At 35.7% G+C, this 18490-nt stretch overlaps 1 protein-coding gene and 1 long non-coding RNA gene across 2 annotated transcripts; both read right to left on the reverse strand.

Annotated features, from left to right (window-relative positions):
* Positions 1-8286: 8286 nt before the first annotated feature.
* On the reverse strand, positions 8287-10038 carry LOC131612019 (uncharacterized). Its single transcript, XR_009287262.1, has 4 exons — positions 9804-10038; positions 9313-9684; positions 8773-8899; positions 8287-8642 (listed from the first exon to the last, which is right to left on the reverse strand). It is a non-coding gene; the product is annotated as an uncharacterized LOC131612019 (long non-coding RNA).
* Positions 10039-14132: 4094 nt separating this feature from the next.
* Positions 14133-15060, reverse strand: LOC131612020 (non-specific lipid-transfer protein 1-like). Its single transcript, XM_058883835.1, has 2 exons — positions 14662-15060; positions 14133-14331 (listed from the first exon to the last, which is right to left on the reverse strand). Exons 1-2 carry the CDS (start codon positions 15009-15011, stop codon positions 14313-14315), a joined length of 369 nt encoding a protein of 122 aa, XP_058739818.1. The 5' UTR covers positions 15012-15060; the 3' UTR covers positions 14133-14312.
* Between the last annotated feature and the right edge of the window lie 3430 nt (positions 15061-18490).

An 18490-nucleotide genomic window follows, 5' to 3' on the forward strand; every position in this document is an offset into this window, starting at 1 on the left:
TATATATATATATACATATATATATATATATATACATATATATATATATATACATATATATATATATATACATATATATATATATATATATATATATATATATATATATATATATATTAAAACATAAGCAATTTTTTTTTAGTTTTAAATATATTGGATTGTTGGTTGTTGTTATTGTAAATTAACTATGTAGAAGTTGTTTGGGTTAAATATGTTTGTGGTCCCTATAAGTTTTAGTCCCTATAACATTTTTGTTCAAAGAATGGTCCTCATAAAGTCTTTCGTCTCCAATTTTTGTCCATGCCGTCAATTTTCATTAATGGAAGCTGACGTGGCATGCCACGTGGAAGACAGTTTAGTAAACATTTTAAAACGCCTTAGATTGAGGGGGTTTTAAACCTCCTTTAAATAAACCCAAAAACAAAGTAAAGGATACAACTTGGTGCAAATTAATAAACATTTCATTTAAAAACATAACACAAATTGGGATATGACTACTTGCCACTGATTTATTGCATTAAGATAAACTCTAAGATTCAAGAAATTATCAAAATTATGTCATAAGAATGTCGTTGAATCTCACGTATGGCTTCATTGAATAGAGTTTGTGGTACCATTTTTTAACATGACATTTGCCTTATTATTATCATGGTTCTGTTTGTTTCCATTAACTAAACATTCATGCTTTGTGTCTGAACTACTTGATGGACTTGTTGATTCAGAAATATCTGAAGCATTAACAATAACTGAAAATGCATCCTCAATTGAAGTTCCATTTGAAATGATGTTAAAAATATTTTGACAGTAAATATTGTTAGTTAAAACCAAATTCACTTCAAATAAGTTACCCAAAATGTATGAACGATGAAGTTTTGAGATTGTTTTATTTCGGTTTTTATGTGATTGATTTTGCTAGGAAATTCAGTTTGGGGGTTTTCTTGTTGAGTGAGGTGTTGTTGATGATGCTAAGTGGCAGTGCATTTCCGAGTCGAAAATCGGAGATATTGGAATTGAAGCTTTAGGCTATGTTTGCGAGTTTGTGTTATGAATAAAATCAAACCCTCCAAAACTCTCCTATCCAAAATCTTTTTATTCTTTTCATCCAATTCTTTCTATTTCTTAAATCCTCCCCTCCCCCTCCAAACTTGCAAACAAACCCTTAGGAATTAGATAGGCAGAGAGAAATTACGAAATTACACAGCGGAGTTATTTTCAATGAGTTTTGTTATTCATTCTGAAATGTGATTTAGCTTTGGACTGCGTGCATTTAGATATGAAACATCCATGCTAGTTAAAAATGCATGTTTAGCATGGTTATTGATTATCGTATAAGTGGAAAGGACATGCTTGGTAAGTTATGGCGTTGGACTGGCATTGCCTAATGCTTGGTGATCGGGAGGACTGTTTACCGTTTCAGTTTTGTTATCTTGGGATTTGCAATTTCTCAATTGGCAAGGGGGATCATTTGATATGATACTGTGATCCAAATCATAACTACACATTTTAAATCACAACAGCTTATTATAGGAATAGAAAAAATTTATACAATCACATCCCAAATTCATTAGTTTATATTAATCCATTATTTACTCAATCCATTTCAATCCATTGTTGTCTTACATTTAATGCTTTATTAATTCTTTGTTGGGTTTATTTAGAGGAGGTTTAAAACTCTCTCAATCTAAGGCGTTTTAAAATGTTTGCCAAGCTGTCTTTCACGTGGCGGGCCGCATCAGCTTCAGTTAATGAAAGTTGACGGCAGAGACTAAAATTGGAGACATAAAACTTTATGAGGACGATTCTTTGAACAAAATTTTATAGAGACTAAAGCTAAATTTTAAGTTATTTATAGGGACGACAAACATATTTAACCATAGTTGTTTTTAGTTTTTAATATATTATAAAAAAACATTATTTATACGAAAAATATATTTTAATGGTAATAATATATTAGGTTTTATGAATTTTTTTTTATATTTGTGTTATGAAAACAACAAATATATAGTTTAATCTGAATTTTTTTTATAATATATTATTAAATTAAAATATATAGATTTATTAAAATAGAATTTTTTTTTATATAATAGTTTTATGTTATTAAAAACAGAATATTTTATATTATATTTATTCAAACAAAAACAAAATAATTATGTTTATCTTAAAGAATTTATTATATAAGTTTATAAAAAACTAAATAGTATGAAATTTATTTGTAGTTATATATATTAAGATTAGTTATAAAATTTATTTGTAGGTAATATATTATGCGAGATTATGTAATAGTATAACATTTGTTTGTATGAAAAGTAGTTTCTAGTTAATATAAGTTTATGTTTAAGAATACTATTAAGTTAGTTAAAGTTTTATTAAATTTTTTAAATTGGTTGATATATTAAAACCACATTTGTAACTAAAAAGACAACGATTGTATAAATGTTCATAAGAAATATTATCGATACTATAGTAGTTGGATGTACGATAGGTTGTATCTTGGAAGACGTGGATTTAAATCAAATTTCGATGAAGGAGTTAAAGGGTTTATCTCATGGGCATTTGCTCAGGAATGTTGTCGAAGTGAATGGGGAGTTAGGTGTTCTTGTCTTAAATATGAATGTAGACTTATAATTAGTGACCCAGAGGAAGTAGAACGTCATTTGAAGAGAAAGAGTTTCATTGAAAATTATTGAATTTTGACATATAATGGAGAAGAATTGTTGAGTAATGTACCAAAGACTAGTAATATGCATGCTTCAACCTTTAAGTAGTCGATGACCTATGAAATATCACGTCACAACTCCTATTAAATTAGTTTCAGTCCTATTAAATGTTGCAACATGATTTTCACTTCACAACTTTGCCCTGTGAAAATCACGTCGCAACTCAGTGTCACATGCTATGCCACCTCTGCTATTCTTGAACCTGCTATGCCCTCTTTGTGCCAACTGAATGTTGTGCAAATTGTTGCGACGTAATTAATCTTGAACATCAGTTTATTTTTAACGTGCTATAAAACATTAGTCTCTTGCTATGTTATTCACCCTAATACGTTGAGGTTCCGAGCAGACAAAGAAAATTATTTAAGTAATCGTGTTTTGTAAAAACATTTAATTATTTATAAATCATCAATTTTATAAATAAAAATAGCATTTTAATTATTTATGTGCCCTAAAACATTTGCTAGTTGCAATGATACAGCCTAAACAATCTACAGAGGTCGCAGCAAACAAAGCGAGTTACTTGCGATTAATTCTTCAAGTAGCTAATGGAGAACGGTTAGTAGGAAAAGTGGGAGGCCCCTTGAATCAGATTGTTGGGATATCTTGAAGAATGATACTAGAGGTGCTACAGGTCCGTCGTCAACATTTTTCTTCACTGATTTCGGAGCTGGTTGGAAGGCAAAGGACTTGTTCTCTGAGTTTAAAGAATTTGGTGTGATTGATGAGATTGTTATTCCATCAAAAAAAGAGTGAAGGGGCCTAAAGTATGGTTTTGTTAGGTACGTGAACATTAAGGATGAGAGGATGGTGGAGATAAAGCTGAACAATTTGTTGTTAGATGGGAGGAAGATTAAAGCTAACATTTCAAAGTTCAAAAGGAAATCTTTCAGTTCCAATGCTGAAACGGTTTCTGGGAAGAAGAGAGAGGGTGGTGCATTTAAGATCAGAGCAAAGGGAGGTTTTGAGGGAGTAGTGGGATCTGGACCTTCACGTGTCGTCGGAGGCCATGCACCTGTCTCGTCGAAGAGCTTTGTGGAGGCGGTTAGAGGCAAACTAGCTAGCGGGAAAGACGAAGTGGAGGAAGTTAGCAAGTCGTTCTTGTTTAACTCGACGGATGATGAGAAAAGGAAGTTAGGGAAGGCTATGGTTGGAATAACAGTTGCTCTTGGCCTTGCTTACGGGGTTGATCAGAGCCTGATCAAGGAGGGTATTTTTTCGGTGCAAGCAACTCCTCTAGGGCCCAACTTGTCTCTGTTAGAGGAATCAGTGGAGGGTGACTTGAAGGCTTTTCTAGAGGATGGGGGGAATGAAAGAAGAAGTGGTTCAAGGAGGTTAGGCAATGGAAGCCGTCGGATATCGAGTGTTATAGAGCAGCATGGATCTCTGTGTATGGCATTCCTTGTCATGGTAGAAATAAAAGGTTTCTTGAAGCCTTGTTATCAGATATTGGATCCATATCTGATTTTGACTTTCTTGCTAGTACACCTGCAAGGTTCGATGTTCTCTCTTTCATGGTGTTCATAAAATCTCTGGATCCCATTAGAAGTAAGGTCAACGTTTGTATGGATGGAGGGTGGATCGGCCTGATGGTTATTGAAGAGGTATCGGTCAGAAACGATTATCGTGAAGGATTTAACGGCGAGGAATTCTCAATTCTCATCCAGCGATTCTGAGGAAAGCGCCGCTTCATCGGATCTATGCAGTAGGGGTGACGGTGACGAGTTTGTGGAGATGAAAGGTTTCTCCGGTGGGTCAGAAACACAAAAGGTAGGGGATAGTGACATGTCTATGAATGTCAGAAAAACAATACAAGAAGAAGATGTTGTTGAAAAAGCGGTATTAAGCGGTGAAGGTTCAGATATCATTAAATGCAATTTCATGCATTTGGATAAATCAGCATCGAGAATAGGGAGTCCTTGTCCTTCAGACAACATATCTCTAAACACTTTTAGCCACGTAGCCTATTCAGTAGAGTCTGCCAACAATTTAAATATGATTAATGAGGTGGCCAAGTTAGTGGGACCAGCTGGTGTTTTTATTGAGAATAATAAACCTAATGAGATTGGATCCGGTGGTGGGCTTGGCCCTCTCTTTGTAACCGGTCCAGTAAACATTCTTATTGGAGAAGTGTTCATCAAAAACTCCAGCCTTGAACGGAAACAAAAGAACGCCTTTGTCACAAACAGAGAGGCCACAAATGAATTATCTTTTGATGAACACTGTAGCAAATTGAAGAACTCAAAAAAGGTTAGGAGGAAGATGCGGGAAACCTTTGATTTGAGAACGAAAGTGGAGAACTTTGTGTACCCGGTGGAAAATCATTTTCTACCCCTCCAGGAACCGAAAACGCCATTAACAGGTACAAAGCCTTTTTTTGTTAAAAAGAATTACCTCTCTGCTGGTATCCCTTTGTCTTGCAAATCCTTGACCCACTCATATGTTAGAAATTGTAATTATAGAATTGTTAATGGAGCGTTGGGTAAAGTTTCCGAGGGGTTGTGGAATTCCATTAACAGATTGGGATTATCCAATTTTTCTGATGAGTACGACCCGGTGGCTAGTTTACTGGAATTAGAAAGGAGGGATACCAAAGGTGACATGGTTACGAAGGGGAACGAAGTATGTTATCCATGATTATTTTTTCCTTTAATATAAGAGGAGGTGGAAACAAAAACAAGAGAAGGAGAGTAGGTTATCAAATTCAAAGAGGAGATGTAGATGTTTGTTTTATTCAGGAATCTAAGCTCAGAGGTTTGGAGGAGAGAGTTATTAAGGAGATTTGGGGCAATGATAAAGTGGAATGGTCTTCTTTGGATGCGGTGGGGGCGTCAGGCGGTATCTTAATTATGTGGAAAAGAGATTTTTTTCTCGTTGTTGTACAGTTTCAGAGGGGAAGGCTTTTTGGGGATGTGCATGGAAAAGGAGGGAAGAAAGATTTATCTTGTCAATGTTTATGCTGCTTCAATAATTCGGTGAGGAGGAGAACTTGGAAGAAGCTTATTGATTTTAAAAACAACAACTTATCGGGATCTTGGTGTGTTGGGGGGATTTCAATTCTATTTCTAGTGTGGAGGAAATAATTGGTATTTCCAATAGGAGTTATAAAAAGGAAATTGGTTGCTTCAAGAACTTCATCAAGGAGATGGATTTGGTGGATCTTCCTACAATAGGAGGAAAATTCACTTGAATTAATAGCAACAGTAGAGTAGGATTGATAGATTCTCGCTCTCGGATAGTTTCATTGTTGATTGGAAAATTGCGGGGCAATTTATAGGCGGGAGAGACATATCCGATCATGCGCAAATTTGGATCAATGATAATAGGAAGGATTGGGGTCCTAATGCGTTCAAGTTCAATAATTCTTGGTTGAAACATAAAGACTTCCATAAGTTTGTTGAAGAGGAATGGGGGAAGATTCATGTGAAAGGGAGGGGAGATTTTTGTTTGGTTGAGAAGTTGAAAATCCTTAAAGGGAGGCTTTCTTGGTGGAACAAAGTGGTGTACGGTTGGATAAACTTCAATATCAATAAGGCTAGCGAGGAAATTCACATTTTAGATAACGAGTTTGTTCATTTTGCAAGTAAAGTTCTAGAGGAGGTGGTTAAAAAGAGGGCCAAGGCGGCGGAAGATTTTTGGGTTAACCTCAATAAGAAAGAAGGTTTGTTTCGTTTAAAATCTAGGCAACTTTGGCTTTCCGAAGGAGATCGCAACTCTTTTTTTTTTCATAACACTTTAAGGAGTAGAAAGGGAAGAAATTCGCTTTGCTCTCTCGTTTCTAGGAGGGGTAGATTGGAAGAGGTTAAAGATATCAAAGATTTCATCTTCGACCACTTCAACGGTTTCTTTAAGGAGGCGGAGGAGAGTAGACGGGTTCCTTCTAATCTCGGATTGTCGTCTATTGCTAGCACGGATAGAATGAAGATTGATAGCCCCTTTTCAGAGTTGGAAATGAAGAAAGCTATTTGGTCTTGTGATGGGGACAAGAGCCCGGGTCCGGATGGGTATACACTTGAGTTCTTTCAGAGTTTTTGGACTCTCCTTAAGGCGGATATTTTGAGGCTTTGTTCCGATTTCCACTCAAAAGGTACGCTTGTGAAATCCATCACTTCGTCTTTTATTGCTTTAATTCCCAAGAGCAAGAATCCTCAAGACTTGACCGAGTACCGCCCTATTTTCTTGGTAGGGAGTCTTTACAAAATCATTGCGAAGTTGTAGGCTGCTAGAATTAAAAAAGTCATTGGTAAGTTGGTTTCTCCCAATCAAACTGCCTTTGTTCCGGGTAGAAATATGATGGATGGGGTTTTGTTGGTGAATGAGATTATTGATTGGTCTAAAAGATCGAATAAGAGTTGCTTTTTGCTTAAGGTCGATTTTGAGAAGGCTTACGATTCCATCTCTTGGAATTACCTTAGATTTGTTTTAAAGAACATGGGTTTGGTGATATTTAAATGAAGTGGTTGGAAGCTTGCGTCTTCACGAGTCATATGTCCGTTTTGGTGAACGGAAGTGCCACGAGGGATTTTAAGGTTCAAAAGGGATTGCGCCAAGGGGATCCTTTGTCTCCTTTCCTTTTTGTTTTAGCCATGGAAGGTTTAACCGCCTTAGTTAGGAAGTCGGTGGCTTTGGGTGATTTTAAGCCTTTCAACTATGGTGAAGAGGAGTTTGTGGATATTTTACAATTCGCGGATGATACCATTATTCTCGGCGAACCTTATAATGATAACCTTTGGAGTTTGAAAGTGTTGTTGAGAGGGTTCGAGCTTGTTTCGGGTTTGAAAATCAACTTCTCCAAAAGTAATGTTTGTGGTGTTAATATTAGTGATTGCTTTATGAATTCCGCAACTACTTTTCTCACTTGCAAAAAAAAGGGACATTCTGTTCTTATTTCTAGGAATAATGGTGGGTGCGAATCCTAGAAGAAGGAAGGTGTGGTTGAAGGTGATCAATAACATCAAAAGTAGGCTATCTTCTTGTTGCACCCCAAAATTTGCCCATCCATTTTTCTACTAACTGGCTTACTGTTTTTTAACTTCACTTGCTTTTTAGGCCATTTACACATCATGCATTCATCAAAAATAATATCGGTTCATTAAATCAGTGGTGATGGATTGAAGACATCAATTGGATCATGGATTATTTCCGTATTTATTTAGTAATCAAGAAAATCTTTCTTGCGAAGTTTAGACACAATTGTTTGATGCAATGCTTAGATTGTAAGATATGTTGCGAGACTTGGTGAATATGTAGCAAAGTGATATGTATTAGATCATTGAGATCGAGTTGCTCTGACAAAGACTTTAAAGGACTCACGCCATGGTCATGGAATTCTATGCAAGATATTAATCTTGAAGTAAAGAGATTCAATTGGAAAAAGAGGATTAATTTAAATATTTTGAACTTGTCGTTTGGATCCAAGCAATAATTTGAAAAGAATTCACTCAGAGTTCAAGTTTTGACCATGTTCAATGATCAAGATGAATCCATTCAGAGTTTATTCAAATAAGCATCATGATTCACTACAAGCTCCATTCAAGGCTTATTACAAGTTTTACATGGCAAGATTACAAGCTTACAAGGTTTAATTCCATCATAAACGTTTCATTAGAAAAAGCCATACCATTACATCATTCAAAAGTTTCTACAAAAAGCCAAATTACATTGTAAACATCATTTCACCTCCATTTACATTACAAGATATTACATTATTCTCATCATAGGGCCAAAACGTTATGTTCCCCTGTAGTAATAGTGGAAAGAATTCTGGCAGCCAATTAACCAATGCAGCATAGGAATAAACGTCTTAGGAAATCACCCAATCTTGCTGGCTGTAATGATTTTGATTCATCTGCTTTGGTCTTGAATGATAACATGGAGGACAAAGGCAACACCTATGAAATTCTTACAAATGATTCTGATGAATTTAGCCTGAATAAGGATAGTGCAATGGATTCAAATTTTAAACACAGAAAATATTGAATGCCCTGAAGAAGATGAGCTGAATAAAGGTCTTGATCTTAAAATAAAGGGTATGGTCAAAAGAAGAAAAGGAAAGCACCTGTTGTTAAACATCTGTAAAGGTCCCACATTTCTCACTCCACTATTGTTGGCTGAATCGTTTCGAATACGCCACTACGAGTCCTGCCAACGTCAACTTGAACCAGGGTTTGTTATGTCGCTGCTACCTGCACAAGACATGAACAAAAAAAAAGAAAATCTGAGTCGGCTCACCATAACTCCATATTTTCAAATCAATTCAGAAGCAAAAAAAAAAAAGAGGGAGATCAAGCCTGCACTATGCATTATCAAAACAGCCTGCAGTTCTAAAAAAAAATCATGCTACAGGTCAGTTTCATGCTAAACGGATTCACAACCAAACACGCTGCCAGTCTTCTTAAGTTACAGACCATGCCCATTCGAATATATCTACGAAATACTCACGATACTTTTAAACAAGCCCACTGTTTTAAACCAGTCCATAACAAAGATACCAAAAGCAGAATCCCATAACTAACTGCCAACCGTTTCTAACCGAATCCTAACAAACTCTAACTACCTTATAACTAACACCTAACTGAAATCAGAGAAGCTAACAAACCTGAAATAACCTGCATCCTCTATATAAGTCAGAGCCTCTCCACCATTAGGGCCTCCACCATTTTTGATCCTTCCACCACATTCTTCAATCACTCTCTTCCACTCTCCACCATTCTTCACAGCTCCTCCATCTTCTTCACCACTCATATACACTTCACCCTTCACTCTACCATCTCTACCATCCTTTGATTCTCAACCTTCGACTCTCTCTACAACCATAACCAGAACCTCCATAATCATCAATCTTCATCACTCTGCAACCTCAATCCCATCGCTCTCTTCACTCCAATCTTCAACTTCAATCTTTCAACCATCCCCGAGTCAATTCCTATCCTCACCAATTCAACATCAACAAGTATCCATAATCTTCAATCTGTGAAACACATCAACATCATCATCAACTCAATAGCAAAACAGCAAATCAGAAGTCAAAAACCAGAAAAAAGAAGAGGTGAGAAGAGCAATTGAATTCACGAAGCGCTTATTCTTCACCTCATCAAGCTTGAAGATCGGGGGGTTAACAATCGGAGAGGGAGAAATCGAAAAGAAAGAAACGAGCGGGCAGAAGGAATGAGAGACGAAGTAGTTCCGTTCTCACGGTGGTGGTTCAAGATCTTGATCGGAGAAGAGGAGGGTTTCGTCGCGCCGTTGACCGAGAGGGAGATCGCGCCGTCGGCGCTTCGCGAAGGAGAAGAGAGTTTCTCTTAAGTTGAAGCTGAGTTGAACGGTCACAATTTAACCCTATTCCTCTTTTCTTTTCTTTCTAATTAATTTTATGATTAATTGTGCTTAATTAGTTTAATTAGTATTAATTAGTCTTAATTGGATTAATGGATATAATTAGAGATTGGCATAGTGATTAAATTGAGGGTAATCAGATATCAATGATCATTATGGGTCACCAAAACAATTCTTGGGCCTTTCACGGATTCTCACCCCCACTTGAGCCCAATAGCACCATTTTTGGTGGCCAAAATCTGATAACAAAAAAAGTTCCTGGGCCTTGATCTTATTGGGCTCTGCGCCTGTGTGGCTATGTGCACCATCATGTTCAATTCTGCACCCCCTGATTCCATTTTATTTCAATTAACAAATTTAGTGTTTTTACTTAGATTCTTTTATGTTTCTTTTAGGTAATAAAAACTGATTTTTTTCCTATTAATTTTGAGATTTTAGTACATAGATTTCGGCATATAAAAAATAATCAACAAAATATTAGTTTAGGCTTTTATTTTAATTCTTTTTGTTTGATTAGAATTCTTGTTTTGTCATGTAAAAAAATCAATAAAAAATAGTATCTTTTAATTCATTTTGTGCAATATTTTGAATCATGTTTTGTACCATATTTTCAGGTGTTTATGTTAGCCATTTTACACTAATTTTTGTATCGTTATTTACTTGTATTTTACTTGTAATTTCGATCTCCGCTTATGCTTATACTTCCGTGCCGCTTTTTTGCTCCTAACCATTAGGTAGAAACCATGATAACATTAGGATCTAGAATTCCCATCATAACATTAGGCTAGTTGATCATTTTAGGCTAGTCTTCCTTCTTTTCTTTTCAACTTTTAAAATACTTAATAAATATCGATGAAGATCATACCGTTACTATATTTCATAGTAAGAAAGAAATGATTGAGGCGTAGGCCTTGATGTATGTTCCTTCCTACTTAGCGGAGAAGAAATGATTGAGGTGTGAAGCCTCGATGTATTTCTTAACCGTTGTTTAGAGAAACGATCGTGGTGTAGGCCTCGATGTGCATTCTCTAAACATTCACAAAAGAACTCTTTTTTGTATCTCCTTTACTTAGCGGAGAAGAAATGATTGAGGTGTGAAACCTCGATGTATTTCTTAACCGTTATTTAGAGAAACGATTGTGGCGTAGGCCTCGATGTGCTTTCTCTAAATATGCAAAACAAAACTCTTTTTGGTATGATCTAAGTCACAAATTAATTTCCCTTAAAAGACACCTAAACAAAAACACTTCAAAATATCTAATAAAGGCTCAGAGCTAATCAAAGTGAGGAAGTGATGCGATGCCTTGTAGTAGGTTTTCGTCCATCATGGAATCACACATAAAAGACACAAACCAATCTCTTTTCTCTCTTGCCTCCGAGGCATTCTTTCTCTTGCCTTCAGGGCATTCTTTCTCATTAATCGGACACGTTATTTCCGCTCCATTCCCAGCTTAAGACTCCAGAGGTCGAGCAGCGGAGTGCGAATGTAACTTCGTCCACTAAAAAACACAAAAACAAACAAAAACTAAAGAGCCGAACTACGGCGCTCTGATTCCTGAAAAGGATACGTAGGCATTAGGTCGCGGGGCCTAAGCGAGCACAACTATTTATAAACCTTATTTTCCCCGTGTTCTTATTCTTTCATTTGCATGCATTCCCTTAGTAATTGAACTTTAGATTTATACACCCTTAGAATAGAACAAACATAGGTGGATACCATCGAGTACGATGGGCGTGAGGGGTGCTAGCACCTTCCCCTTGCGTAACCGACTCCCGTACCCTATCTCTGGTCGCAAGACCTTCTCTTATCCTTATTCTAGGTTTTCTGATATTCCTTTCCCTTATGGGATAAATATATTGGTGGCGACTCTGTTGTTTCATTTTCGCGAGCGTGCGACACTTCTTGGAAGGGATGAAACATCTCTATTGGTGGTAGAGTGACGCTTATAAATGCGGTTCTTAACACAATCCCTTCATTGACTCTCTCTTTCTATAAAGCGTCGGGGTTGGTTATAAAAGAGATTAGAAGTCTTTTAAGAAATTTTTTAAGGAGCGGTAATGTGAACAAAAGAAGCATTCATTGGGTGAAATGGGAAACGGTTTGCAAGTCCAAAGAGAAGGGGGATTAGGCGTGAGAGATGTGGGGGAGATAAACAAAGCTCTCCTTCTTAAGTGGAAATGGAGGATTCTTAACGAGGATAAGGCAATTTTGAGCAATGTCTTGAATTTGAGATATTATGAGCCAAAACTTAAGGTGCTAGCATCTTGCGGGATAGCTTCAAAATCGAAAGACTCCATTTGGTGGAGGGATGTCATAAATAATGATGTGAAGGTGGATTATAGCGATGAAGACTTCTCGGGGTGTGTTCAATGCATTGTTAAAAAGGTAATCATATTCCTTTTGGTTTAGTCTACGGTTAGGCAATCAAATTCTTCGTTTTAAGTTCCCGGATTTGTTTGACATCTCTACCAACAAGTTGTGTTCTGTCTCTGCTGTATTTTCCTGGGTGCATGATGAGGTTGTTTGGAATCCAATTCGTCTTTTTGGCTCTGAGTTCGTGGATCATCTTATTGCTGCCATTAGCGCTATCAAGGTGCAGTGGCGCCAGCTCTTGTGCTTGCTGCATTTGGCCAATCCGGTTCGGGAAGGCCATGATGTTTTTCGGTGGAGTCTGAACCTAGACGGTGACTTCTCGGTTGCTAGTGCGTGTGATTTGATATCCGACTTTAAAGAGTTCATGTGGCTTCCTTCTAAGGTGTTTTTGTTGAACGTTATGTGGAAGTCGTTGTTTCCGCTCAAAATTAAGATTTTTATTTGAAGATTGGTTATTTCTAGATTACCTTCTAAAGATATGTTGATTATAAGAGGAGTTGATAACATTTCCTCAAATCTTCTTTGTGAGTTTTGTAGGATTCATCCGGAGACCTCAAATCATTTGTTCTTTCTTTGCTTTGTTTCGAAGTCTTTGTGGGGGCGGGTTTATTTGTGGTTGGGGGGCGATCTTCCCTTCACGTTAGAGGAGTTTTTGGATTTTGGTATCATCCAAGAGAAGGTGAAGAATGTTAATGTTAGGAGGAAGATAAACACCGTTTGGATTACTATTACTTGAAGTTTATGGATTATGAGAAATGCCATGATTTTTGAAAAGGTCTCTTATAATTTTGATGTGGTGTGTTCCAATGTTATGTTTCTATCTTGGAGTTGGTTAGCTAGTTCTAATTTGTTATCTTCTTCTAGTTTCTATGATTGGTATAAAATACCTTTGGGTTGTTTTAACTCTTTGTAGTTTGTTTGTGTTGTAAAGGTTACACCTCTAGTGCGATTTCTTATATCAATTGCGTATTGAAAAAAAAAAAACTTCAAGTAGCCATTTTTGTAAAGATCATAAATTTCTAGAGGTTCATTATATGTGTAACTGAATTTCTCACATAAAGTGTAGATGATTGGAAGGAGGAATTAATTTGCTTTTACAATTTGATTTCTTCCGTGTTAACTTCATTATCAACTAATCAATTTATGATTTACGTGTCTAGCAAACTATAATCAGGGCATAACAAGTTCAACACAAACTTAACTCAAAATTAAATAGCATGTTTTTTAAACAACACTAAAATTAAATCATAACATACACAACAGAGTTACACTTCATGTATTTATTTAATAAACTTATAAAAACTTGCATGATAGATTTATTCTCACATTACCTTACTTTCAAAATCGCAAGAATTTTTTTTTTCTGTTACCACCACGAGAGCCGTTATGACTGCAACAAAACTCTATTACACTGCAAAACACCGTTACAGCCGCAGAATTTTCAGAATCAAACTATCAAAAAACAAAAAACAAATGGCATACAATATTTTTTATAAATATTGTGAATATTCGCTCTGCTCCTACCACAATCGATAATGGAACAAATGTTTTGACCCGACCGGAATCGCGAAAGTATTTATCCGACCTTTATTTAAAATTTTGGTTACCTTAAAATTCTATAATATTTCTAGTTATTGTAAAGTGTAACTACTTCATTCTAAGAATCATAAGAGATAACACTGAAATCCAAATGTCACAATAGATAAAGATTATTTCGAGCCGAAACTGATAAAATTTTATTTCAATTATTACGTAAACTCATAATATAGTGATCCCTAGTGGGAATTCAATTACAATATTCGAGAAATCAAAACATCTTCTGTCTTGGTTACTACCAAACCAAGTTCATTACTTATTCATCAAGTGCAAACCCTGCAAACCCTACAAGCTCAGAGCTCAACGCTTATCCTGCAATGAGTAAAATGAAATAAACATTAGGTTTTTTTAGAAACAAAGATAAGAAAAGTTATGAAATTAAGAAGAGTGTTACCAGGGGCGGAGCCAAGGCCCAGCGAGTCCGGGCAGGCGCCCGGGCTCAACCCCTATTTTCTTTGTACTCCCCCAATTCAATAGTCAATTTTAAGATAAAATCAGGGGCAAAATTATGGGCAAAATTAGTAAAAATAGGGTGGAAAAATTAAAACAGATGAATAATCAATGGTGTAAAGTTTTTGCCCAGGCTGCCTAAAATTCCTGGCTCCGCCACTGAGTGTTACTAATTTATAGAGATATACATACTTGCTACAGTCTACGTTGGGACCAATTGGGAAAGCCGCTTTGACACTACACTTGTTAGCGAGACCCTGAATGGCATTAAGATTGAGTCCAGGTATGATGGTTAAAGTCGATTTAATGCATTCGCAAGCATATTTACGTTCAGGGAGAGTTCTGGCTTGGTCAGTAACAGTCCTAAGGCCATTGCAACATATTACGGGTACAGTTGGTTCTAGGTTCCTAATATACGGAACGCATGGTAATAAAGTGAATTTTATTTCATCACATGTTTGGCCGGCATTGGCTAAGGGAATATCTAAAACCAAGCATATCATAGCCAAGAAAGTAACTTTGATAAACATTGAGCTAGCCATGATTGTGTGAGTGAGTGTAGAAGTGAGGAGGGTTATGGTGTATGAATATAGTGTATAGCCAAGAGCTATTTATAGAGATTCTACTTTCATTCCAATGCTTAACATTTTTTGTGTGTGGAGTTTTACACGTATCAAAATCTCTATAAATATTCAGTACGAATAAAAAAAAGATGCCTACTTAATTTATGAAAGATGTGCTATCAACACTAATTGAAGGTGTGTTACGCCTCTGAAATTATTGACTGAATATCGCTAAGAGACATACAATTTAACCAATTAGTAATTACTTATGTAGAAAATTTTATTGTTTCTTAGTTTCAATAAAATCTATTATATTGAAGAGAATTAAAACACTAAAAACCAAACAACTTGCTTGAGCCCAACGGAATGTATTCTAAGTTGATATTTGCGTTTTGAGAAATAGTAAAGCTTCTCAAATCGCTTTTGCTTTCAGATTTTTTATTAAGGTAGGGAGAAAGGACTTCTAAATTGATCACATGTTTTAAACAATGGATCCATAGCATAGAAAATGGTGCTTCACCGATACCCCATTTTAGAAAAAGTATTAGTACCGAGTACTAAGGGTGGCAAAACGGGCTCGGCCTGCGGGTAAAGTCCGTTTTGACCGCATTTTTTTCGTGGCGGAAAAAGGTTTTAGGCTCTCTCTCTTTAATGTGTTCGCCCCGCCCCGTCCCGTTTTTTTGCAGGCATGGGTTTTTTCATACAATATAATTTTACTATTTTTATGCCTAAAAAGTTCAATGCCCGCAGACTTTCCCCACCCCGCCCTCACTTTTTTGCGAGGCAGGGCAAGAATATTTTAGACCCGCACTCTCAAATACGTCCTCCCCAGTCCCCGCTCCGCCTTGTTTTTTCGCGGGCTTTTGTGGGCGGGCCTAAACGGGGCGGGCATGTCCGTTTGCCACCCCTACCGAGTACTGGTACATGTATGGTATTTATCAAATCCATACCTAGTACGTATACTAAAAGGTGATACGTGTATGGTACCCATTGAGTTCATATCTTTTATTTTTAAGTTTGTACGCGTGCTTATACATATTTGTTATGTGAACCCAAAAATTTTCAAGAAGAATTTGGCCAATTTACTCATTGCAAGATATGTGGAACTCAAAACCAAAAGAATGGTGAGTAATTTATGGATCTTCAATTCCTAAACTTCAATTTATTGCATTGAAACTCCTTTCACAACCAAGTTTTTCATCTTCAATTGAGAGAAATTGGATCACATATAAATTTATTCACTCATTAAAAAGGAATGGGTTCAATCCAAAGAGAGCTGAATATTTAGTTTTTGTTCATTAAAATCTTTGTCTGCTCTCAAGAAAGAGTAAGATATATAATGAAGGAGCAACAACAATATGGAATATTGGTGGAGATGAATGATATCTATTTGATGTAATTGGTATTCTTGAAGTTGCTAGTCTACCTCTCGATAAATTTGAATTAGAAGTCACTCTTTTTTAATGATGTTGTAGAGAGAAATATTGATATTCTCCTATGATTAACTGAATTATTGAAACTTTTAAAGTATGATTTTTTATGTTCTTGCAAAGATTTTGACATTTGGATGTTTTGCCAGAGCAAATTGCTTTTTTATTTTGATGTTTTTTCGTCATTTGATCAATATAATTTTTTTGTTATTTTTATAATTATATATTTTTTTTTAAAGCATATTGGGCACCTATCCATACATATGTAACGCAAATACAAAAGAAATATTTTAGCCCAACCGAAAATAATTTGTAAGGTTCAACATTCAAAGTCACTGTGTTATGCCATGGAAAAAGAGATAACAAACTCCACTTGTACGAATATCAAATATAATTGTTCTGAAGTGGAATCAAAATTGATCGATAAACGAGGAAGTAGAATTTGATGCAATGAAATGTGAAGTTTGGAAGTAGAGGATGAAGTTTCTCGAGGGAAAAGTGAATGGACGTAGAACATTATATATCTTAGAAAATGAAATTTATTTTTATAAAATAAAATAAAAAAAAGGAAGGAGCCACTTTTCATCATGGTTGAAATTCCAACTGTGGTGAAAATGGTTTAAAAACAAATAAAAAATAAAATTGTTGACGCTGGGATTTAAATCCATGACCATTGCAATTTTTCTCGACTCTTAAAAAATAAAATGGTCGGTGCTAGAATTCAAACATATGACCAATGCAGTTTTTTTCCATGATTGAAATTCTCAACCTTAGAAAAATGTGGCTTAAAAATGAATAAAAAACAAACCTGATGGTGTTGGAATTCAATGTGTGTACCATTGATACTTTTCTCACTGTTGAAAACTTTAACCGTGGGTTAAAGTGACTTTAAAATTATAATGAAAAGAATGGGCCTAGTGAGAAAGATTATACCTCAATGAATTAGTTAGTCGAGGTAACATTCTTTACAAAATGTATATTTTGTAGTAGTTTTTAACTTTCCATGAACATTTGCATGAACTAATTTTGTGTTTCCTCCAATCATGATGTACTATCATGTTGATGAGGATTCTGGTATAGTTGTCTGCTGAATTGTTAAGCATATTGCTTATATTTTGAGTTATTGTTGCTCGGATATTACCATGGCCTTTGTTGGTTGTTTAAGAACTTTATTACTTCATCTGACGGAGGACAAAATTCTTTGGAATGATTTCTAGTACAAAGCTGCCAATAATAAATTTTCTAATGTATAGGCACCTCTTGCATTTCTTTGTGGAAGCTTTGTCAAGTGTTTTGTTAGTTTAAATTATTAGTGACTATAAAGAAAAATATACACATATATAGAAAAATGTAAACAAAATATTTAAAATGATCAAAACTATCACAATGTCTTTATAAAATAACGCCATTACCCAACAACGACACCATTTTGTTGCAACACATATGTGAAAATACAGTTTTATTGTCTCCATAAGGACTGGTTGTGTTTAAAGACTCTTTAATGAAGGATAGAAAAACACTTAGAAAGGGGGGGTTTGAATAAGTGTAGCTTTAAAAACTTGACAGATAAAAATAAATTGCACAGTTATTTTTATCCTGGTTCGTTGTTAACTAAACTACTCCAGTCCACCCCCGCAGAGATGATTTACCTCAACTGAGGATTTAATCCACTAATCGCACGGATTACAATGGTTCTCCACTTAGTCAGCAACTAAGTCTTCCAGAGTCTTCTGATCACACACTGATCACTCCAGGAACAACTGCTTAGATACCCTCTAAGACTTTTCTAGAGTATACTGATCCACACGATCACTCTAGTTACAACCTGCTTAGATAACCTCTAAGACTTCCTAGAGTATTCTGATCCACACGATCACTCTAGTTCCTTACAACTTAATGTAATCAATTCTAAGAGTATTACAATTGCTTCTTAAAAGCTATAATCACAAACTGTGATATTTCTCTTAACGTTTAAGCTTAATCTCACTAATATATTACAACAGCAATGTAGTGAGCTTTGATGAAGAT

The sequence above is a fragment of the Vicia villosa genome, linkage group LG6, assembly GCF_029867415.1.
Source record: "Vicia villosa cultivar HV-30 ecotype Madison, WI linkage group LG6, Vvil1.0, whole genome shotgun sequence".
Classification (NCBI taxonomy): Eukaryota; Viridiplantae; Streptophyta; class Magnoliopsida; order Fabales; family Fabaceae; genus Vicia; species Vicia villosa.

Coding starts and splice junctions, on each gene's coding strand:
- LOC131612020 (XM_058883835.1), bottom strand. CDS start 15,011: ATGGCTAGCTCAATGTTTATCAAAGTTACTTTCTTGGCTATGATATGC.